The sequence below is a fragment of the Gobio gobio genome (genome assembly GCF_949357685.1).
Source record: "Gobio gobio genome assembly, chromosome: 13".
In the NCBI taxonomy this organism is placed as follows: Eukaryota; Metazoa; Chordata; class Actinopteri; order Cypriniformes; family Gobionidae; genus Gobio; species Gobio gobio.
Genome location: NC_137106.1, coordinates 29,697,597 through 29,722,774, shown reverse-complemented (window position 1 = coordinate 29,722,774; position 25,178 = coordinate 29,697,597). Strand labels below are relative to the sequence as shown.

Here is a 25,178-nt window from a genome sequence, read left to right as displayed (position 1 = left end):
TGAAAACCTGCTCCAGAGCGCTCTGGACCTCAGACTGGGGTGAAGGTTCATCTTCCAACAGGACAACAACACTAAGCACACAGCCAAGATAACAAAGGAGCGGCTACGGGGCAACTATGTGAATGTCCTTGAGTGGTCCAGCCAGAGCCCAGACTTGAACCTGATATGAACATCTCTGGAGATCTGAAAATGGCTGTGCACCGACACTCCCGGTCCAACCTGATGGAGCTTGAGAGCTCCAGCAAAGAATGGGAGAAACTGCCCAAAAATAGGTGTGCCAAGCTTGTAGCATCACACTCAAAAAGACTTGAGGCTGTAATTGGTGCCACAGGTGCTTCAACAAAGTATCGAGCAAAGGCTGTGAATAGTTATGTACATGTGATTTTTGTTTGAAATCTTTGCAAATTTATAAAATAAAATAAACTTCTTTCATTTTGTCATTATGGGGTATTGTCTGTAGAATTTTGAGGAAAATTATGAATTTAATCCATTTTGGAATAAGGCTGTAACATAAAATGTGGAAAAAGGGAAGCGCTGTGAATACTTTCTGGATGCACTGTATATCACTACTATGGTGCTAACAAAAAGAAAAAAAGCATGAATCCTGACCGCCTTTTAATCTGCATTCTCATTACATCACCTGACCCAACACAAGCTGTTAAAGAGCACCTATCATGGAATTTTGAAATTTACCTTTCATGTAGTGTGTAACATAGATCTAAGTGAACAAAAACATCCTGCATAGTTTGAAATATGACAGTGCACCGTATATATAGTTATTTTCTTTCAAAAGTAAGAGTCGACTCGGAGTCATTTTTAAGAATCGTTAGAAGACCGAAGCTTTTTCTCTGACTAGATGACGTCAACTTGTCAAGTTATTTGAATACGATACGCCCACTTATTGCGCTCCAAGACGCCAGTGAAAACTAGAAAACATCATGGCGACGAGACGCTGTGTTCTGAAGTGCGACTCAAAAGCAAACTTTTTTAATCTGCCCATGGATGAGCATTTGAAGACTAAGTGGCTTGAAGACAAATCATACATCGTCGCGATTGAGTGTTTATTAGTCGTCAAATGTATGTTTCGCGATCTCAGGAAGCTTTTATTATGGACTTCTATTATGGCACATGGTATCTTCTTCGTCTGTCTGTACATGGACTACATGTGCACAGAGCGCCCTCCGGCTGCCAGTATGAATTGAAAACAACACATAAGAGACTCAATCGCTCATGATTAGGCTATATCTGCGCATTTTGAGGAAGTATTGAATAAAAAATACTCCTCTGTTTAGAAATTTGACACAGACATATGAGAATCTATCAATATGTCTCCTCATCTGCACACTTTTGAACTAAAAGCCCTGAGGGATGTTGATTTGTCGCGAGTCTTCGTGAGGAGAATAGAGGAGTTTTTTTCATGAATGAGATCAGCTGAGGCTCATATTACAATCAAACGGTACAGACGCGGTTTTCATATTCATAACTCCTGACACATATTAACAAATTACTGTCACTATAAGACTTTGATGGGCGTTCCGTTTCCGAAAATATCTGCACAGACTATACCAATCACAACTGACTGGGTCATCGGACCAATCACCGCAGATTAGCGTCACGTAAAGGCGGGGTTTTGAAAAGTGAATCACTAAAGGAATCATTTGAGAATCGCTGTCAAAACAGGTAAAAATAAATGCATATTATAAGAAAACTAAAGTCTTTTTTGTCATTGCATGCATGCAAAACTGTTGTTGGGGACTTCTAAAACAATATTTGGAACATTTTAAATGCCATGATAGGTGCTCTTTAAAAAGGCATTTCAGGTTCACAACACTCACGGCTTTTGGGTAACACTGTCTCCGTTTGGTGGAGCCTGGTCTTCCTGGCACGCTTGTCTCTTCCTCATCATGCAAGTCCAGCTCCTCCTCATACTTTACAGTTTCCTTTCCCACCGGCATCAAATGATCATCCAGTTCACCTAGACATTGCGTATCAGTCAGCAACTATCAGAACTCATCAAATCTTGTATATTTAGACTTTTTTCATGCTCACCAACTTTGTGCAGTTTTTCACAACAGAGAAGAGCGACAGCTTTCTCTGCAAGTCTTGCACAATTCATTAGTGGCCCCTAAAGCGAAGAAGAAACATTTAGAAATTCTAAATTTTACTTTCAATCAAAGATTTATAAAAGAATCACACACTTTTCTGCACATTTTTGTAATTAAATGGTATAGCTCATCAAAAAACGTATGACTTTATGAATTTAAGTACAACTTTCTTCCATGGAGCAAAAAACGTACAGCAGAATGTCCAAGCTATTTTGTTTCATACAATGAAAGTGAATGGTGACCATAGTTGTCATGGATGTTCAAGGTCACATCCAAATTGTCAGTGAATAACTTAAATTTCAGTCTGTTTCTCACACAAAGCATCATATGGGTATAGAAGATGTTGAATAAAGCATTCAAGTCATATGGACAACTTTTATGGTGTTTTTTTTATTTTTTGCTTCCACTTTTATTGTATGGAAAAGAGCAGCATGAACATTCTTCAAAACCTCTCCCTTTGTGTTCCATGGATGAAAGTAAGTCTAACAGGTTTGGAAAAACACAAGGGTGAGGAAATAACACTTTCAGTAAACTATCCTTTTAACTAGGGCTGTGCTATATGGATAAAAAAACTAAAAAAAAAAAAACTTAATATCACGATTTTTGATCAATATTGCAATTTCGATTTTAATCACGATTTTGAAACAATATTTCCTTACTGCATACTTGTCTGTATGTTTTTGTGTTGATTTCTATATGCCTTTTTCACTCTTTTTGTATGTTTTGTAATATTTTCAATATTTGTTCAGCTGTTTCAGAATGTGCAATAGATGGACATTTTTAACCGTTGCACTCGCGTTTTGCATCTTTTGCAGCATCTAGTGCATGATATGGCATTCTACACGGCACTCAAAGTTCAACGTTCAACTTTTTAAAAACTGTCTCTAAACCTGCATCTCAACTTTTTAACCACAAAACGCATTCTGTGTGAATGGCCCCTACATGATATACATATCAGATACATCATCTCTTCTGTATCCAAAATATTCCAAAACCACAGATGTTTATTTTTTTTTGTTTATTTTTTGTTTTGGCCAAGTCTTTATCCTGCCCTGAATTCATCTTCCCTGTTTCTGTGCTTTCTTTAATGTTGCAATGGTAAACCCTCTCTGTTCTGTTCTTGCATTTAGGCTGCATTCAGATTGCACACTGAGGGGGGCTGGAAGAAAAATCGTGCTTTCTGTGGTTTAGAACCCACGCGATTTCATTACTATTTCAATTAAATCGCACAGCGCTACTTTTAACTCCTAGCAAAGCTGACTATATATATATATATATAGTGGCCTGAACTCACAGTGACAGGAACTCTGAGTGGTGAGTTGATGGGTAGGAAGAGTGTGGATCGATAACCTCCGGTCTTCATCTCCACAGTTTTACACTTTGGAGCAAGATGAGTGAATGGATCACTGGGCAAACGCGCACAATATCTGCACAACACACAAATACATTTAAGAATGACATGGCGTGCAACAAAATACAGAAATCTTAGATTTAGGACGGGGTACTGACCTGTTGATGTGCCCAATGGCTGTGTTAATCGTGACGCGGGGGCCTCCGTCTTCTGAGCGCAGGACGTAAGGTGGGAGAACATTGTCGTCATCGGTCACCGGCTCCAGTTCAAAATCATTGCATTCTGCTGACTTCGAGCACTTATTTCGGAGGATCTGAAAGACGCGCAACTCTTCAAATGACATGTTTTAACGCACACAGACCCTCCATTAGAAATAGTTCTCATTAAATCTGCTGACCTTTTCTATGGCCTTGTAGGTCTTGAGGTCTTCTTCAAATGTTTTTGTCCGTTCGCTGTCAGCTAGCATGATGTAATTGGACACTGGAGCACGGGCACGACCTTTGGATTGCACGTACGACCGGTACTCTGTCGGCAGGTCAAACCGAACCACCAAATTGCACTTTGGAATATCAACACCTTCTTCCACAATGCTGGTTGCAATGAGCAAGTTGGTTTCATGGGCTCTGAACTTCCTCAGGACCTGGACAGTAATGCAGGGGTGCAAACTCATCAGGGGTGAAAAAGGTGACAAAAACACGAGACCTATTTTTTAACGAAAACAGTGAATTTCACTGAAGGGTGACAAGTTTTCACCCCTGCTAATGTGAATCAACAATAACAATTATGATCAGCATAAGCTAAGGAAGTGGTACAGTAGGCTTTTCAGGACTGCCGAATTCACTCACCTCCTCTTGTTTTCTGAACTCCACCTCCATTTGTTTGTTGCGAGGCTGGTTCTTGCCGATACTGTGACCTGTGATGAAGTTGCTACTAATGTAAGCCAGCTCTGGGTCCTGCTTCCCTGCCTCCTTAATAAGTCTGATACACACAAATAATACAAAGAGCATTAAAGTTGCTTTGGGTCATTTACATAAGCATTAGCTAAATGCTAACTAAATATATCCACTAATGTTCTAAAGTTTCGAGTTAGCAAGATTTTTTTCTTAAAGAAATTAATACTGTTCAGCAAGGACACATTAAACAAATCTAGACATTTATAATTAGGGTTGGGTATCATTTGAAATTTAGTGATTCCGATTCGGTTTATTGAAGCCGATTCTTATCGATTCCCAGTTTAAATTCCAATATGGTAAAAAACAATTTTTTTAAGTCAAACATTTAGATATCAAATATGCAAAACATTGTTGCAGCTGAATACCATAAACATATACCAGCAGCCTAAAGAACTACTAACTATTACACTAGACTACCTAATATAAATGTATGGGTTAGGGTTAGGTTAGATACTGTCAGTAATACAATAGCAACAAATAAACAAATTAGCAATTGCACAAATACAACAGAACATAGTTCAGAAATTGAAATCAAAAATGTAAAACAACACTCCAGTTTTCTTTTTATAAATAAAATACAGATTAATCTAGGGCTGCAAATAACGATTATTTTTATAATAAATTAGTTGGTCGATTATTTTTTTCGATTAATAGGATGAAAAGCCAATTTGTTATTTTATTGACAAAGCAAACAAACACACGTGTCAGTTGAGTGCAATGAAAACATACTGAGAATATGCCTACCATTACATAAATTAACCATGGTTTTACAACGAATAAAACATGGTTGTTGTAGTTATTCCATGGTAACCAAAAATTAACCATGGTTTTGCTTCAAATCCATAGTTTAACTATGGTTTTTGTGTGATTATAAAATTGGTAATCAATATGCCAAAACCATGAATAATATTGGGTATGTCTGTGCTATACATTATGTGCAAAAAAAGTTACTAAGCAAAAGGACAGTTTAAATTCCTACATTAAAATGATGTTAAACAAAAACAAAAAAACACATTTGTTATGGACACAGTAACTGTCACTGTCATTTCTTTATCCTGTAAATAGGCTATAAGAAACGTCTTACATTATTATTCAATTACAGGGGGATATCCCTTTACAGTAGGGGTGTAACGGTACACGCATTTTATCACGAAATTCAAACGATAAATGCCGTTTTGACGCTCTTTAATGTGGCGTGACTGATCACTGATCACAGTTCAAGCAGCCGTGCGACGGGCGCGCGAGTGAACGTGATCGATCATCTCTTCCTAAAGAATAAACAGATGTTGCATAAACACATTGTTGGTGAGCATAAGGGACTTTTTTCAAAAACATTACAAAATCTTACTGACCCACAACTTTCGATTGAAATCTTGCTTTAATTTTATATTATATTATTTGGTAACTTCACAATAGTGCCCAAAAAAGAAGAAAAATTAATATACTTAAGATCTAACCCATAAAAGTGAAAAGCGATCAACTCATCAAAAATTGTATATTTGTGAAATCCATAATATAAAAGTATGAATCTAAATACGGACACTGCACACCCCTACTAAAAACTAGGGCTTCATTATGGTAAATATTATCTGTAAATAAAAATATATATATATATCTATTGTATCGTTTTTATATAAGATTATCTTTGCCATCATTTAGCGCTCAGTTACTATTTAAAAATAGTAAAATACTACTTTCATACTGCACATTATGATGTTGTGAAGCCTTCAAAATGACTGATTTTAATTTTAGTGCATTTATTCTTTGCATTGTATTTTCTGAGACAGACAGTGAAGTACAGCAAACAAACCTGTTTAAAACCACCGCTGTGTATCGCCTTTCCACAAAGATGATTCCACAGAGGATGTTGGTAAAAGGCGAGGGAAAATTAGCTTCGGGCTTCTCTTTTGCCTCCGCCTCTTCATCCTCGTCTTCGTCCTCAGAATCGCTCCAAGAAACGTAATTGTCCTGATTGCGGTTGTTGTACCACTCCACACTCTCAAACTGCTGCCGTTCAAAAGGTTTGTACTCGTGGAGAATCTCCAGAAGTCTGATGACCTTGGGAGTGACAAACTTCAGGTCTAGGGAAGCTGGAGAGAAATGCTCCTCACATAAGGCGTGGATTTTTCTAAGAATGGTGTCCGTGAACAACAGGAACTTGCGGTTCATCTCTTCTTGTTCATGTTTGATATATTTCTGCAGCTCCCGGACCATGATTCCCGCAGCTTTATCTGCGCACCAAGGGCCCAGCACAGTCAACACGGCACGACAGTCATTCAGCACCTTGGGATAAACAATCATATGATCAAAACAACTGTCAAGAGTCTTAAAAATTGCTTTAAAATAAGACCCTAAGGGTAGAACCTGTTTGGAGATGAACGTGGGGTCTCGATCTTCTCGATGAGTAGATAAGTTGCAGTCATTAAGAAAATGAAGTGCTTCGTCCAACTCTATCAAAAGCCTCTCAGAGAGCCCACTCTGATCCTGGTACAGACCACAGTCCAGCACCACCTCACGAGGCTGGGAGGCATACCTGGAAGTAAATTGACAGGTAAGAAACTTCTTCAAGAAAGATCTATAATAGAGGATACTTCAATGGGTCATATGATGTTTTTTGATGTTCTCCTTTTCCTTTAGTTTATTTGTGCATATAAAATGATTTGCAAAGTAAAGGCTGATTTATACTTCTGCGTCGTATCTTCTATGGCGCAAGTTACGCGTTGCAAGTTATGCATTCCACATGCAGACCGCTAGTTGGCAGTGTCCATGGGCATGTTGATGGTAACCCACAGTATCAAGGCAAAAGCCGAAGAAGAAGCAGCTTGTTTACATTGTAGGAGGGTGCGTCTCAATCAGCTTCCTAGTTCAGTAGTCAGTGCACTGATAAGGACATAAGTTAATGGGCTGACCCCCAGATCAGTGCCCTGACTACTGAACTAGGGAGCTGATTGAGATGCACCCGGAGTATCAGCAGCCGTCATGGCGTTTTCTTGCAGCTTGAGTTGTTGTATGTAATACAAATTAAGCATCTCTAGTTGATTAGTAGAGTTACATAAGAGGCGATCTGGCGCTGGAATGCGGTTTTGAAATCATGCAGAGTGCTCGTGGCGCTGTTTTCAGTATCGGTGGCTCGTACAAACGAGCACTTCAATTGATTGCTGTTGCGGAGACTTTATTCATTCCGTTGAAATCACAAAACGAAATGCACCCTAATGTGTCCCTGTTCTTGACATACAATCACTGATTAACATCTTTGGTTTTAATGAGAAAATAAACTATACACAGCGGATCTATGTATTTATTCACTGACATAAACAATCTCTGCACTACAAAATATTGTGTTATATTGCAGATATAAGGATGAAACTATCATCCCATTTCTGGACACACACACACACACACACTCCTATCGCAGATTTTATTTATTTATTATTTATTAGTTATTATACCTGAGGGAAGGGTTCTGGCAGACCAATCACAGCGCTTGCGGTCCGCGTAGAATTGACGCGTTGTTACATTTTTGGAGAGGTGCGCGTAAGGGTACGTCGTAGGGTACGCGCGCATCACACAGCCTACGGCGTACACTCGACGCAGAAGTATATATTGGCCTTAAGAAAGCTCATAGTGACCCATAAAAGGAATTTACAGAGAACTGCTCTAGACTAGGGGTGAGAACTGGCAGAGGCCTCGCGATACGATATTTACATTTTTAAAAAACTGCGATATGCTAAGTATTGTAAAAACATATTAATACGGCCATTATGAATGGCTGTGCGTATTTTACTTTCACTTTAGAATTAGCGCCAATTCAGGGGCGGCAGTTGCTTGAATGGTGGGTTCTTTGTGTGAAAACACAAAAAAACAGTACAATGACAAACTCACTTAAATAGGCTTTTACATTTTACTTTCACCGATGTCTTGTCATTCAGATCCTCACTTTCGAGCTAAATGAAAACTGACTCCTGCTGCTGATCTGTGCTGCGACTCTCGTCCGGCTCAGCTGCACGTTCAGTTTTTAATTGTACTGTCTGTTCTCCAACTGAACTAAATGTTTTTACTACTATAAAAAAAATGGGTAACACTTTAGAATAATGGTCATTAGTTAACTACATTAGTTAACATGAACTAATAATGAACTGCACTTATAAAGCATTTATTTCTCTTTGTTCATGTTCATTTCAACATTTACTAATGCATTATTAAAATCTTGTTAACATTAGTTAATGCAGTGTGAACTAACATGAACAAACCATGAACAGTTGGATTTATATTAACTAACATTAACAAAGATAAACAAATACAGTAACAAATGTATTGCTCATGGTTAGTTCATGTTAGTTAATACATTAACTAATGTTAACTAATGACCATTATTCTAAAGTGTTACCAAAAAATGTAAAAGACTGTGTGATTGCAGCTGAACACTAGTAACACCGGCAACACCGACAATCGCAGCAAGCCTATTGTATTGTATAATGAACGAGTGAGCTGACATTTAGGGTTGGTTATCGAGAACCGGTTCCAAAATGCCAAAGAGATGCTGTCTTTAGATGCGAAAGCAAAACCAATTTGTTTGGCCTTCCCTAAAACAAATTAAATTAGGAATCAGAGGTTAAGATTTATTTATAAAGCTGTTACTCAGCAGTACAACCCAAGTCTTTGCTTGAGCACAGCACATTTTACAGAGGACAGATTCATGAACCTGGGAGAGTACAACGCTGGCTATATACAAAGACTAACTACCACTGTGAAACGTTTTGAACAAGACATGGTTGCAAAGCTGGTTCCGATCGACCAGCTTGATCATTATTAGCCATTTCAGAACTCAACTCGGGCTTGAACCGATACGGGAAAACAAGTGACATTATTAACTGTGTGTTTACAACTGCTTAAAGACTTGGAAACTGAAGCTTGCGATTAGGGTAAGAGGCATTACATTTTCAATCCACGCTTGAGTTGTTTGGCCAATCACGCGCACTGGGTCAGCTGGCCAATCAGAGCACCCTGAGCTTTTTAGAAGGAGGAGCTTTGTAGAAATCAGCGAGTTTAAGAGAGACCAGGGAATAGAGGAGCAGCAATAATGTAGTTTTTTTTAACGCATGTTAACATATTCTAGTACACCCAATAAACAAAATAATGAACTTTTAAAATGGCATCATATGACCCATTTAAAAGACATTTTTACAATCCTGTATAAATTAGACGGATATTTTTGCCAGGAAACACTACCTACCTATCCAGCACCACAAGATCAGTGGCAGTTTCTGCATTGCTCTGCAAAATCTTCTCCAGGTTCTGAATCTTCTCCTCCAGATCACAAGGGTCACATTTGCCATTTAAAATGGAAGCAGTCAGACCCAAAATGCGAGGACAGCCTGGGAAACCCTCACAAAGCTGCAAAGACGTTTTACACCATTTAATAAAGCATTATAATGAGGGATGGATATCATCATCTGTTTATCTTGGATTTCAGTTAGGCAAACGTATGCAGGTGACAGCAGTGATACATCATGAAAACAATTGTGTAAACTGAATTATATCCCCAGCAAATGTTTTATTATCGGGAGAAAAAAAAAAACACTCTCTCAATACATTATTGTATCAGCTCTAATTATAGCGAATGTATTCTACAAAGTTGATGATTTGCATTTTTTCCGTAAATGAAGTGTTAAAACTACAATATGACTCTATCCTCCGAAAATACCTCACATTAGGTGAAATTAAAGCATGCATTCAGCCAATCTTTGAAGTCGTTGAGATCGTTCACTCAAATGAAATCGGTCATCATTTACTCACACTTATGTTATGCAAAACCTGTATAACTTCCTTTCTTCTGCAAAACACAAACAAAGATATTTTGAGGAACACTGGAAACCAAACAATGTTGGAGCCCACTGACATCTACCATGTGGAGACACTTCTCAAAATATCCTTTTATGTTCCACAGAAGGAAGTAAATCATACAGGTTTGGAACGATGGTGAGGGCGAGTAAATATTGACAGCATTTTCATTTTTGGGTGAAGACACAATGAAATTGCGGACAATGAAATATGGACAATTCTTGTTTGTTTTTTTAATTAAATATTGGAATTTAATATAAAATGATTCATCCATGTTCATCGATATATATATTTTTTATTCATGTGCCCTCGTAATCTTTTTAAATAAAATAACTTCCCCTGCCTCTTGCACTGACATCTCATCTCTTCTCTCATGACATGTTCACTGGCACGAGGGTGGGACAACCTGTCACTCACATGAGATCACAGCAATAGCAAACCTCAACGATCCAAATCAATTCCTGATGGATAAAATCAAGTCCCGCCCTAAACTTTTTTTTCGTAGAAGCTATTTCACTCGAACATACATCACAATAGGGAAGAGAAGATGATCAAAACATCTATTTCATGTCAACTTTAACTCTGAACCTAAGAATTTTTGTCATATGGCCCACTGGCACAAAGTGTTTAGGGCCATTCACACCAAAGACGATAACTATAACGATAACGATGAAGATATAGTTCTAAAAATCGTTCTTAATATTAACAAATAGCAGAAAAACAATATTGTAGGAATCACTTTCAGAACAATTTTGTCCAGCTGATGAATGATAAAAACATTGAAAGCCAATTAGAATCCATCCGGCTGTAACAAGCTCTAGCATTTAAAGTGACAAACAAGCATTCACTTGAACAATATGGTGTGGACGCTAATATAGTTATCATTCTTGGTGTGAACGGGCCTTAAGCCTTCAAAATAAACACGTTCAGTTAAGAACTTGTTTCAAAAGAGCAACAATATCTTCTCAGAGTGCCTATGTTCAATCTCCAGGACTAAATACATGCCATTTAATATTACACCAATGGATCGGCATCTTTTTAGCATTTTATGGACTGACAGCTAGATGAGACCTCTATCATCCCCCTCTTTATACTGACAGATGTGATTTCATGATTTCCATTCAATGCGGTAACAGACTGCAATTTTACCTTCATTATTTCCTGATAAGGATGGTCCGTGATTGCAAGGTGGCATTCGTCAAAAACCAGCAGGTTGATTTTTGATAGTGGCAAGACTCCATTCTTTAACACATGCAGGAAGATGTGGCACGTCATCACCAGCACCTGAAAGAACAGACATTATGGGAAAGAGAGGGATGAAGAGGATGGGAAAATGTCACAGATTGCACAATGACACCACATCAAGACGTTCAACAATTATATGAATGAATTCACGGGCACATTAAAACAAACATGTTTAAATCACACCTGATTCCCCATCATCTCTCTGTTCCACATCTCCACAGGCCATGATGTCATTTCCTCTGACATGTAGTCGCCTACCTGGAGATCAGAGTGGGTTCTTACAGTAGATGCTTGCTGAACCACAGATGATGCTTTAATTTGGGAAAAACGAACAAACCAGAATTAAGATTAATTTGGGAAAAACGAACAAACCAGAATTAAGATTAATCGACAGAGACAGTTTTGATCATGTTTTTAATGGGGTGCATGGCAACGCATTTGTGACATGGCAGACTAGACAATTACTCACCTGCATTCACCAGGAAAACTGTTCTCTTTTCATCCTCTCCACGGATTTGGTGGGACAGTTCTTTGATTAGGAGTACTGCGATAAAGGTCTTCCCTGAGCCAGTATTTAAGCAGACTATAGTATTGTGTTCAAGAGCTGCTTCAAGAAGTTCAACCTGGTGGGAAAATGCAATTGGGTGAAATTATTCAGCAAAATGTAACGTACCATGTACATTACCATTAAGTTATTTTTCTTTTTAAAGAAATTAACACATTTATTCAACAAGGATGCATTAAATTGATTTATTATGAAGTTATATTATATATAAGTAGTATAATAATGTTATGTTTCACAATAAATGCTACTCAAACTTTTGATTCATTAAACAGTTTTCTTTCATTTAAATATTCTACTCTAATTAAATGAACTACTGTTCTTCTATAGTATCACACTGGACTGACCGACAGCTTCAGTGATAATAAAAGTAGCACCCTTTACTTGTTTACTTGAGTAATTCAGTCACAATTTGAAGAAAAAATTAGTTTTTCCTTCCTACTTTTTTCCATATATTAAAGGGATAGTTCACCCAAAAATGAAAATTAGCCCATGAATTACTCAACCTCATCCTTAAAGGAACACTCCACCGTTTTTAGAAATGGGGCTTATTCAACTTCTTTCCTACATTTAGATATGTGGGCAAATGCATTTTTGTCTCAGTGCATGCATTGCTTTAGTTTGGCAGGGTCGCCACTAGCTTAGCTTAGCATAATGAATGGAATCCTATGTTGCCAGCTAGCATGTCCCGAGTAAAAGTGATCAAAAAAAAAAAAAAAACCCACCTAATTACTTCTTGCGGCCTGCGTATTCACAACGGGTACAAATAGCGATCCAGATTAAGACTAGGCGATTTCCTAGGCAGATATTGACTTGGGACTATATTATGGGGAAGCACAGGCGAAGAACTGCTACTTGGGTGCAGAGATATCACGGGGATTTCATGTGTTGCGTGATATCTCTGCCCCCAAGTAGCAGTGCTCGCCTATTAGGCTAGCTACGATAGTCGGTGTTGCCGGTGTTACCGGTGTCCAGACTCAACAACGGTTACATCACTTGCCCACCGTGGCACCGCCCACCGTCTTTTAGATTTTTTAATAGTAATAAAATAATTTAGATCAGTTAGAGAACAGACAATACAAATAAAAACTGAACGTATCTGCTTAATAAAGCAGGATCCGACCGTGAGTCTCGGCAGCGGCAGGAGTCATTCATCAGATTTAAGAGTGAGGAGCTGACTGAGATGATCGCGGAAGATTCGGTTTTAAAGCGAAAGGTAAAAGCGCCTATTTAAGGGAGTTTGTCATTTGTTTTGTTGTTGTGTTTTAAATTAAAAATAATAGGCTAATGAACCCACAATTCAAGCAACCCGCAGCCGAAATGGCGCTAATTCAAAACCGAAAGTAAAATGTGCACGGCCGCACAGAGCGCGCATTGTTTACTTTCGCCTGGCTCCGCAGTGTGAGCCTCCGCGCTACGCTGACTGCGCGCATTTATTTTTGCCGCGCGCACCCTCGCGCTCGTGCAGGCGCGTCGAGTATAAACAAGGCTTTACGGACAAACTGTTATTCATTCATGGCGTGCATCTCAATCATAGACTGATCAATGCTCGATCAGTGCCCTGACTACTGAACTGATTGAGACGCACCCATGGCCTCACAGAGCGCGCATTTACAGACGAGCTGTCATTCACGGTTTGTGCGCACTGGCGCGTTTTCAGTTCAGAGCGGTCGTGTGCATGTTACTTTCGGTTAGATAGAATTAGTGATTTAAAAGCCTCCGCCGGTGATACCGGTATTACCGGTGTTGTCACACATCAAATAACCGGTGGGAAAATTTCCTCACCGTCACATCCCTATCGCCTATGCACGGATTGATCGGCCAGGGATCGGAATTGGCCGATTTTCTGCATGATCGGCCTGCTTGGTGATCGGCCGATCAGTCTCACGTGTCTCCGATTTTGAGCCGATCCGTCTACATGCGGCTGTGAGCACGAGCGCGCCCGCGACGTCACAGCCGCATGCAAAACATGTCGTTGCCATGGAAGTTTTTTTACTGTGAGCGAAGAAGACACTAATTATGCCATTTGTAAAACTTGTAAGGTTAAAATAAACACACGACAAAGAGGAATTTTGGTACCGTGACATCCCTAGCTGGCAACATTTATTACCCAATTACTGAACTATTATTTGGAGGAGTATTGTACACTTCAGGTTTGTTCATTCATAGGATCTTTTGACTTTTGTAAGACAAGTAAACAAGAAAAAAAGGTCAATTTATAATGTTTTGTTTCATAAAGCAACTGATTTTCAGTTATTTGTTATTTCTACTTCTTTCCAGGCACAGAACTCTTATTTTTTATATCACTTTCAAAAGGTTGTACAAACCCTGAGATGAATAATGACAACATACAAAAAAAAACATTTGACTATTTCTTCCACAATACCATGGAGTGTTATATTTCTAAAAAAAAAAAACTAAATATAAAAGCTATGAACAATCAACAAAAAAATTTAAAGGACAATACAGTAATCTCTCAACCTAGGAAGAACCATTTCAAAAGACTTGCCTGATATTTTCTTGGTGTGTATATGTTGTCATGGATAGCTTCCTGCTGCCACGGGAGACCGAAGAAGGGCCCCATGGGTGAGGAGGCAGGGGTCACCAGCTGTAGGCCAGCCATGCTTATAGAGTGTTAAGCAGGGGACCTCCAGTCATCCAGTGTTTATCTCATTGCATCATTGCCTTCTAATGCTCACTGCAAGAGACAGACCATGTAACATCAGATCAGTCACAGACAACAGTGCAGAATTCAACTATGCCTCATTGCTGTTATGTTCTGAGATATTTTAAGGCCACATGTTATTCAGTGCTGGCTAGAGGTTATCTGCATCAGGTGGGTTACTGATTACAGATGAGTGTGTTTACTCACATCGTGTACGTTCCCCACTTTGCTGTGTAACCAGGCCGCACTTATTCTGGGCGTCATTATCAGAGCTCTTAAAATCAGCTCATTCTTGTTCCCCCCCGAGTTACACTCTGCTAGGAAAAAAACAGACACACACTTAGAACCTGCACAACTCTAAAGCAAGTACAAAATGTGTTTTACATATGGAGCAAACAGGTCGGAGATTATACCGTATTTTTCAATTTCTTTAATTATGGAATCAAGCAAGCACCTTACTATAATGTAGTGATGTGAAACAAACCAATTTAATAATGATGAAATTTTACTCAAAATAAAAAAAACACCTATTTTACACAAAATATTAACTCCAAAAAATATTTAAAAGCAGGACATGTGCCTTATTTATTGACAAAGTTGGTAAAAAAGTTGGACATTAATTCAAAATGTTTTGATTGATTATTTTTCTTCAAAAAAAAAGCAAGACAAAATAGTAAAAAGCTAATTTTTACTTGACAGGGCTCAATCCGAGGGGCGGGATAAACGGTTGTCTGTCAAATTATATACAGTATGTAGAAGGACAAGTGCAGCTAATAGTTTTATTAGGGATGAACCGAAATGATAGCCTAGAAATCTAGACGCACCCTAGCGGCAGAAAATTTATTTTGCGAGTGTAGTCTAGCAACTCTCGGTAGACCTCAGAGCCAGAAAAACCAAACTCTGGTCCGGCCAATCACATTGTGTATAGAGTCGGTGGGCGGGCTTAACATAATGACGGAGCGGAGTTGCGGAGGGTCTGCGTGCTACAGGTAAACAAAGACGCTGACGATCAGCGTCTTTCAAATCGGTTTTGGAAGACTTGGAGTTAAGCTTTTCTTTGAGGAAAGAACAAAGAACGGCACTGAAGTCATTCGTAAGAAAGGAAGATGTATTCGGAGTTTATGCTGCCTTCACGTGCTATCGGAAATCTTATAATTCCAACTTTGAAGTTCTGATTACGAGCTCATTGCATTCAAGTTTCAAAATGTCAGGGCGTTCATGAGCAATTTTTACCTAGGAAACTCGTATTTACGATAATTCCGAGAGCACGTGAAGGCAGCATTAATCTATCAACTAACATTAGCTCCGCTTCGGTTGGTTGTGGCGCTATCCAATTGCGTGCAGAGGGAATTTGACAGACAACCGTTTATCCCGCCCCTCGGATTGAGCCCTGTCAATGGTGAGTTTCCAGACCAAACATCTTGATGTGGGTCTGGCTTGTCAGGCTACCGAAATGAAAATTCTTGGCCGAAGCCGAATAATAATAAAACACCTGGCCGAAGCTGAATACCGAACGCGGTTTTCCGGTTTTTTTTTCCATTTATTTAGCCAATTTTGCATAAATTAAATAGTACAAATTAGCTTTTTACTATTTTATCTTGCTTTTTTTTAAAGAAAAATAAAGCAAAATTTTAGCATTTCAGCCGACATTATACAAACAAAGCACAATATTACTTAAAATAAAAAAATATATATATATTTTTTTCTTTGGCCATTTTTCTTATCTTTGGCCTATTATGCCTACAGGTATCATAATCAAATCACTGAGGGTGCTTCTGAAATCACTGAGGGTGCCCTATTAAAGTGCAGATGTAGGCTAAGCAAAGGCTCTTAGCAACAAGCTGGTTGCTATATTTGATCGCGTCATCAAAAACGTCATTGTTCAGTTCAATTTATTCAGTCGAACACAGAGTGCAATTAGGCCTGTCACGATAACAAATTTTGCTGGACGATAAATTGGCCAAGAAATTATTGCGATAAACATGACGCGGATCTCACGCGCTGTCCCGCACATCTCATTTCCTCACAACTCTTTAAGTTCATTTAAGACGTTATTTAACTCATTTAAGACTCCTAATATGAGAACACTCAAAATTCTCTGTATTGTTGTTATTGTTTGTTTATGAGCAAAAGAGAACTCGATGTGAGCAGGAGAATGCGAGTCTGTGCGTCGAGTGTGTGTGTGTGTGTGTGTGTGTGTGATCATATAATGTAACACTCGGCAAAAATGGATATAAAAACGGACGCTGGAAATTGTCGCGGCCGGAAAAATTATCGAGCTCATTTTTTTTACCGTGCGATTAATTGATTTATTGACTATCCCGACAGGCCTAAGTGCAATTTTTGCTATTTTCGGCCAAATAATTTCGGTTGCCGAACATTCGGTTCATCCCTTTTAATTTAAGTGAAAATTATTTGTTTAAACAATTAACTTTAATATACAATAGGATTCAAATGTTTGGGGTCAGATTTTTGGGGGAAATAAGTATCTTATGCTCATTAAAGCTGCACGTATTTATATATACAGTAACATTTGTTATTAGTTTTTTATTTTAATATATTTGAAAATGTAATTTATTCCTGTGATGGCAAAGCTGAATTTTCAGCAGTCATTGCTCTAATCCTCAGTGTCACATGACCGTATTGATTTGGTGCTCAAGAAACATTTCTTTATATTATCAATGTTGAAAACAGTTGTGCTAATTAATATTTTTGTGGAAACTGTTTTTTTTTTAGAATCTTTAATGAATAGAAACTTCAAAAGAGCAGAATATTAAAGTATATTCAGTAATAAATATATACAGTATACTGAAATAAAAACCTTTATAGGCTTTACTTTCACTTTTCCTTGCTAAATAAAAAGTATTAATTTCTTTCAACAAAAAAAAAGAAAAATCTTACTGACCCCAAATGTTTGAATGGTAGTGTATGGTAGACAATGTTACTACACCTCAACAATGACACGTGTTTCTTATTTGCACTAAATCGTTGAAAAAAATCATACATATATTATCCATTGCTTTGCCCAATTAACAGTGGACATTTAAATACATGACTATTTCAGCAGATAGAAATGATCACAGTACCTTAATGTTGCAGATGGGGGAGGGGGCCTGAGATGATATTCTTTCGATAATCTGAAAAAAAAGAGAGAAAATATAGCTTGTGATAATAGAAATATATCTGGCAAGGAGAGGACAGCTGAATTTGGATGACAACTGGCTTGTCAACACATTTTTGCCACTCAGGACCGAGCGCACACTTTCCTCCTGACAACCGCTGTTCAACACAGCTGCAACAAATCACCACAAGTCATTTCAGCTCAAGTAACACAAGGCTTCATTTTCAGTGAGCGAACACATTTGCTCTTGGTTAAAAATCTGCTCTGAGACTTCATGTTAGGGTTCATGAATCTCTAATGCAACCACACAGGTTATTTACTTTCAGATTTTGAAAACGCTGACACACATCTGTTTCGGTGAACGAAACATTCGATGTTAAATGCTTGACTGCAAAACAGCTGGCCAGGTCACGGCTGCCCGATTCGACTATGCACAAGCAGATTTCCAGTGTTGAAAATCAAGGCTCGGGACAACATGTTACTGCACATTTTTTTGCATAAATACCATTCATGATTTTCAGGCCGAGGACCCCTTGGTGGACTACAAAGAGATGATGCATGAAAACTGTAGTACTGGGATAGTTCATCCAAAAATTAAAATTACCCCATGATTTACTCACCCTAAAGCCATCCTAGGTGTATATGACATTCTTCTTTCAGATTAATACAATCAGGAGTTATATTAAAAAATGTCCTGGCTAATCCAAGCTTTATAATGGCAGTAAATGGCAGCCAACCCCCTACAATGCGAATAAATCACTCGCATATGCGAGTAAATCTTCACTCTGGGCGACTAAATAATATCTATCATTAGCCATTGGCTAATAAATTATTAGAATTTACCTGCCAGTGCGTGTCTAAGAGGCTAAGTTTAGCATAGATATATTGTCACTCGCTGAACACTCAGAGAAAGTTTTGCTCTCCGTCAAGCAAATAAGCGATCTGTCTATTTCAGTTCAGCTCAACGGATGCTGAATCTGTATCTGTATATCTCTGTCACACACACAACACGCAAAGAGAGAGAGTATTGCATACCACGCAGAATTGACGAGCAACATGTAAACGTTATTCTTTGTTGTATTTTCCTGTCAAAATAACAGAGTTAATTTTTTTAAGAACAAGCAGAAGATATGCGGTTTCCGGTAGTGGGTGGGACTAATGAGCAAATGGCAACCTCATTGGCTGGCGCTCATCTATTATTACCTTCACTGTTTTGATTTCAGCAAATCAGTTTGAGTAAAGCTGACAACGTGATTAATATTCATGAACCCAGCAGCTCATTAATCCTTAGTGCATTGTATATTGTTATTAATAGTAGAATTAGTAGTAGTAGTATTATCTAATTAATAATTAATATGATCTATTACTATTATAATTTTTTTTACAGAAACACAGAATGACCAACAATATCTTTAGCACCACCACCAGTCCTAATATATATTAGGACTGCATGTGTGTACTTTGTACAATTATTATGAATAAATACACACACATTAATGTATATATTTAAGAAATATTTGCATGTATATATTGTATGTATATTTATATAATTTATATTATACATATATATTTCATATATACATTTTAAAAAACATTTCTTAAATATATACACATGCATGTGTGCGTATTTATATACACATACAAATTATACACAGTACACACACATATTTTGTAATCACAAACTTTTATTTGGGATGCGGCTAATCGCGAATAATCGATTTGACAACACTAATTAATAGTAAAAAATAGTATATCAGTCTGACGATTAAACTAAAAGATATACTAGCCAATGGCGATTATATTGCCACGGTGTGCATAAGGGTTGGGGAGCCCAAAATTTGAAGCCCAAAAAAGTGCCTCCATCCATTATAAAAGTAATAGTTTGTGTATGAAAAATATCCATATTTAACATGTTATAAAGTAAAATATCGAGCCTCCGCCAGACCGCCTTCCGTATTCAACTCATGAAAAAAGTGTAACTGCCGGACATAAGACATCGGACATAGCATAAGCATTTTGAACTGCGTGAGGCGTTACATTTTCTTCGTATGTTGAATATGGAAGGCGGTCCACCGGAAGCTATATGTTTTACTTTATACAGTTTTTAAATATGGATATTTTTCTTACACAAACCATTACTTTTATAATGGATGGAGGCACTTTTTTGGGCTTCAAATTTAGGGCTGCCATTATAATGCTTGGATTAGCCAGGACATTTTTTAATATAACTCCCAATTGTATTCGTCTGAAAGAAGAATGTTATATACACCTAGGTTGGCTTGAGGGTGAGTTAATCATAATGGGCTAATTTTCATTTTTGGGCGAACTACCCCTTTAAATACTGTATAAAATTGAGTGTTGCGAATAGGTATAATAATTAGATTAACGGCAGAAACAATGGTCAGATAATTCGAATATCAAAATACTTGACAGTTGAAGCCCTAGTTCCATTTATTTTAGGGCTGGGTGATAAAACAATAACGATATGTATCACGATAGACACGGAATCGATATCAATAAAAAATGCGTTCGATAAAACGTTTGATTTTTTTTTTCTTCGTCGGAAGAAACCAGAGGTTGCGAAGCAAGTTTGGTTGCATGAACAAAGGCACTCGCTCTCTGGTAACCAAGCAACGTAGGGAGTGACAGGCTAACAACCAATCATGTAACTGTATCATGTTTGGTTGCGCCATATCGTTGTCTCGTGTTGGATTCATTCTTCAGTGGAGTGGAGTGATAAGTGGAAAATGAGTGCCGCAGCGAGCGAGGAAACTGTTGATAAAACAGGAAAACAAGTCAGCTCGCCAGATTTTTGGATTTTATAAGTCTGACTGTAGTAGGGCTGTAATCAACCAAAGACAATCTTGGTCGACTGAAGTCCTAAAAATTTCGACTAAAAATCGACTAAAAATGACGTTTGGAAAAAAAAAAGTTAAATTAATAAGCTGCGCGCTGTGCGCAGTATTTGGTAGCCTTGTTGTCTGCATAAATGAATTATAAATAAACATAAAAAACTAGTAGGCTATTTGCAGTATATTAAATCGTTTTTGAGCTGATTAGTTTGGACTGAAGTGAGTCTGACACCCGAGTCTGTCGGCACTGACAGCGCAGCATCACGTGCACCTGCGCAATTTCATAGCCTATGATTTCCCAAAATATAGTACTATTGTCAACTAGATATCATCACAAGAACTTTTGAGGAATATGCAACATAATTTAGACAATTGTTTTTGTCATATGTATTATAATAACTGACAGACAGTATAATTTCAGCCGCTCTGTGCAGCTCAAACAGAGGAGCTCAGTTTCACTGAGACACGAATAGACTATTAACTTAAAGCTTTTACTCTTAAACACAAAAGGCACGTCCACTTTAATAAAAAAGGAATATTTATTAAACAATCCAGATCAAGAGCAGAAAAAACGCTCTCACAATTAATTAAATAAATAATATAAGTTACAGAAAACTAGCCTTCTTCAATCTGTCTCTCTTCTCCAGTGGGTTGGGCTAATCCAAAAGTGAAAACAAGGGGGGTGTTCTGAAGACAGACTGTTACCTGTGAAACAGGGGTGCTCTGAAAACACCCCCATTAGCAATTAGTGCTTTCCACCAGATGAAATGAACGCGGCGCGGCAAAACTGATGAAATGAACGCGGCAAAACGGACAGTACAGATCCACTTTTGCGGCACGACTGCGCGGCAAAACTGATGAAATCAATGAACGCGGCAAAACTGACAGTACAGATCCACTTATAGCGCGGTGTTGTGACGCTTCCCCTCATGTGTATGTTGATGGGCGTTCCTCAAGTTTACCGCTATGGGCGTGCGTTTGGTTTTGAGCCAGCGGTGAATGAAAAACAAAGGACCGGCGAGAGACTTCTCTTCGCCAGTGGGTTGGGCTAATCCAAAAGAAGTGAAAACAAGGGGGGTGTTCTGAAGGCAGACTGATACCTGTGAAACAGGGCTGCTCTGAAAACACCCCCATTAGCAATTAGTGCTTTCCACCTGATGAAATGAACTCGGCGCAGCAAAACTGATGAAATGAACGCGGCAAAAACTAATGAAATGAACGCTGCAAAAAATCGACCAATCAAAATTTTGGTCGAGCCAGAACGTATCGACCAATAATCGACTAATCGACTGGGAGATTACAGCCCTAGACTGTAGTCAGACCAATGTCGTCAGACCGTCGTTCCAACCAAGACTGGTAATCCCACAAACTTGTTTTACCACCTTAAGCCTTGTTTATACTTCCGTCTGGCTCCGCAACGCGAGCCTCCGCTGACAGCGCGCGCCCCTCGTTTGTTTGGGGACATGTTTATACTCAACGCGCTCGCTGTTGAGCTATTCTTGACTTTGGCTGAATCCGAAATCGCCCCCTAAACCCTCAATCACTATTCCCTACTTTAGTCCACTGATACAGTTCGGCTGTACACTCATTATTGCGGTGCAAAGTGGGATAGAATGAGTGTACTCAATAACATCCACTATCGTTTTGGACACCACTACAAATGGCTGTCCCCTCAAATAGCGCCCTATTTAAGGGTATAGGGGGCGATTTCGGATTCAGCCTTTGAAACAACATGGAGAGGTACTCTGCATCAGTGCCTTATGACAAAGCATCTAAACGGTAACAGTTACAAAGAAATATCGGAGGCACTGCACCTTAAAAGACTAGTTCACTTTTAAATAAACTTTTGCTGATAATTTACTCACCCCCATGTCATCCAAGATATCCATGTCTTTCTATCTGCAGTCGAAAAGAAATTAAGGTTTTTGAGGAAAACATTCTAGGATTTTTCTCCATATAATGGACTACAATGGGCTCCAAACGGTTCAAGGTCCAAATGACAGTTTCAGTACAGCTTCAAATGGCTTTAAACGATACCAGACGATGAAAAAGGGTCTTCTTCTGCGAGAAACCGAGCAGTTTTTATGCTATTATTTTACCTCTTATCAGACAAACGTGATCATCTCAGAGCTCCGCCATAACTTCCGCTAAGTGAGGTCAAAATACATGCGTGGTCATAGATAGATCGATCGTAGATGCCTCATTCTACTGATCCGTGCAGGCGCTAATGAGGCATCTACGTAGACATCTATGACCATGCTCGTATTTTGACATCACTTAGCGGAAGTTATGGCGGAGCTCAGAGATTATCACGTTTGTCTGATAAGAGGTAAAATAATAGCATAAATACTGCTCGGTTTCTCGCAGAAACTGATCGTTTTGTTAGATAAGACCCTTATTCATCGTCTGGTATCGTTTAAAGCCCTTTGAAGCTGTACTGAAACTGTCATTTGGACATCGAACCGTTTGGAGCCCATTGAAGTCCATTATATGGAGAAACATCCTGGAATGTTTTCACCAAAAACCTTAATTTCTTTTTGACTGCAGAAAGAAAGACATGGACATCTTGGATGACATGGGGGTGAGTAAATTATCAGCAAAAGTTTATTTAAAAGTGAGCTTATCCTTTAATGTGAAGAGATAATTAAGTGTTCATTGTGATTTTAGACTTGTGTTTATATTTTAATTATTTGAGTGCTTTCCATGGTTGTGTTGACATTTCTGCCTTTATAACTGAGGGGATTACAATCAGAGGAAGGTTACGTTTAAAATAAAAATGTTTAAATGTAAAATATTTTTCTCCTGGTCCTCATTTTAAATAGGTCATAAAACATATCAATAATTATCGATATCGACCGATATGAAACACTTATATCGTGATACAGTTTTCAGCCATATCGCCCAGCCCTAATTTATTTCTTCTTGTTTTATGTCAGTGGCGGTCAATAACAAGTTAGCACTCTTGTATTATAGTAACACCACCTTCAGTGACAGAAAATATGATTGCAATGGTACATTTTTGTAAAGCCTGTTTTCTTAAATCTATCATTCAAGTTAGGATCATTGGATTTGTTTAGTTGGATTTACTGCAAAAGCAGATGAAGTGCTCTTATTTTAACTGAGCAGAACTATATCCACTTGAACAAACCAGCATGGATGTCTAGACTTCCTGTTAACCTCTAGCCACACTGTAGGCAAAACGGCTGGCCAGACTGGCTGCATACCGCAGAACAAAGCACGCTGAGCATGACCTACATTACCATGTGAATGACTCTGAATATAACAGCAGCTATGATTCTATGAGGCTTTGACTGACAAGTAAGATTCAATCTTTAAAAAAAAGTTTAAAGTAAACAGCTAAAATCTCTCAAAAAAGTGCTTACTACAGCAGAAACACGTGGCCAATAAAGGAGAACGTACACGGTGGAACAAAAACAGAAGTGAAACCAGCTGTCCTTAAATTAGTTCAAAGACTGAAGAAAAAAATAAATCAATAATACATTGAACCATGCATTTATGAGTTCCATTACGACTCCAATCATTTACATTCCCAATATGAAGATATTCATTTACAAACAAGACAAAAACTGGCTTCACAGTAATTCCACATGCAGGAGTACCAACATAAACGTGCCCAACACCTGATTTGAGGCCAAACTCACACTTGTCACATGAAAGGGCCCCTCAGGCCAACCGATGCAGTGGGTCACCTGATTTGACCCTTAAAATAAAGGGCACGTTTCCACAACCCTCGTCTCATGCACTCATAAATTCTCATCAATAATTCATTCTGCTTACATTACTGTCACTTTATTTTGAAGAATGCCACTGGTTGATTCAGCAGCATATGGCATTCGCAGCACATGTGTTTACAAGGGTGAAATTTCCTAAAGAGATGCAGCAGCAAATGTATAAACTTAGTCAAGAGGTACACAACTTCACAGTGTGTTATTCTTCAGTGATAACTACTTTCAAGAGCTCATAGTAACCCTGAACTTCAGACTAAAATCAGTTATTAAAACCAGTTTCCAGAAAGAAGAAATAGGTTTTTGAATTTGAAGCCTTTGATATGAACCATGGAACTGATGAATCTGTCCAGATGTTTTAATAAGTTGCTTATTTTATTAATAAGATATCAAATGTATGGCAAATCTTGTCATTCGTAATTAAATTGTCCAATCAAAATATAGCAGCAGAAGCTTTTGTATATGATACGGCATTTTTAAAGCAATAACTGGCTTCCAATGCAAACAATCACTAAAAATAATAAGGGGTGTAACAATACCCTGATGTCATGATTTGATACGATATTATTGCGATATTCCAAGAAATATGCTAAAAGGTTAACAAAAAAATGTACTGTTGATTAAAATTCTAAATTTGGTATTACATTGGGGGTGTACAGAATTATTTAGACAAATATGCTTGCATTCTGTCACTGACTCGATATATTTAAAATAATGTAGGCCACTTTTTACTGCTA

General features: G+C 38.2%; 1 protein-coding gene across 1 annotated transcript in view; it reads right to left on the bottom strand.

Moving 5' to 3' along the window:
* Positions 1 to 25,178, bottom strand: part of dicer1 (dicer 1, ribonuclease type III) — a 48,384-nt gene that overhangs the window by 21,722 nt on the left and 1,484 nt on the right. The window contains exons 2-16 of the mRNA XM_079833100.1: positions 17,809 to 17,859; positions 14,930 to 15,036; positions 14,567 to 14,755; positions 11,965 to 12,118; positions 11,679 to 11,806; positions 11,400 to 11,534; positions 9,643 to 9,803; positions 6,774 to 6,942; positions 6,220 to 6,692; positions 4,302 to 4,434; positions 3,854 to 4,096; positions 3,615 to 3,769; positions 3,400 to 3,532; positions 2,050 to 2,125; positions 1,836 to 1,975 (exon numbers count right to left, since the gene is read on the bottom strand). Of these exons, the coding sequence (XP_079689226.1) occupies positions 1,836 to 1,975; positions 2,050 to 2,125; positions 3,400 to 3,532; positions 3,615 to 3,769; positions 3,854 to 4,096; positions 4,302 to 4,434; positions 6,220 to 6,692; positions 6,774 to 6,942; positions 9,643 to 9,803; positions 11,400 to 11,534; positions 11,679 to 11,806; positions 11,965 to 12,118; positions 14,567 to 14,680 (2,214 nt within the window). The 5' untranslated portion in view covers positions 14,681 to 14,755; positions 14,930 to 15,036; positions 17,809 to 17,859. The remainder of the gene's footprint in view (positions 1 to 1,835; positions 1,976 to 2,049; positions 2,126 to 3,399; positions 3,533 to 3,614; positions 3,770 to 3,853; positions 4,097 to 4,301; positions 4,435 to 6,219; positions 6,693 to 6,773; positions 6,943 to 9,642; positions 9,804 to 11,399; positions 11,535 to 11,678; positions 11,807 to 11,964; positions 12,119 to 14,566; positions 14,756 to 14,929; positions 15,037 to 17,808; positions 17,860 to 25,178) is intronic.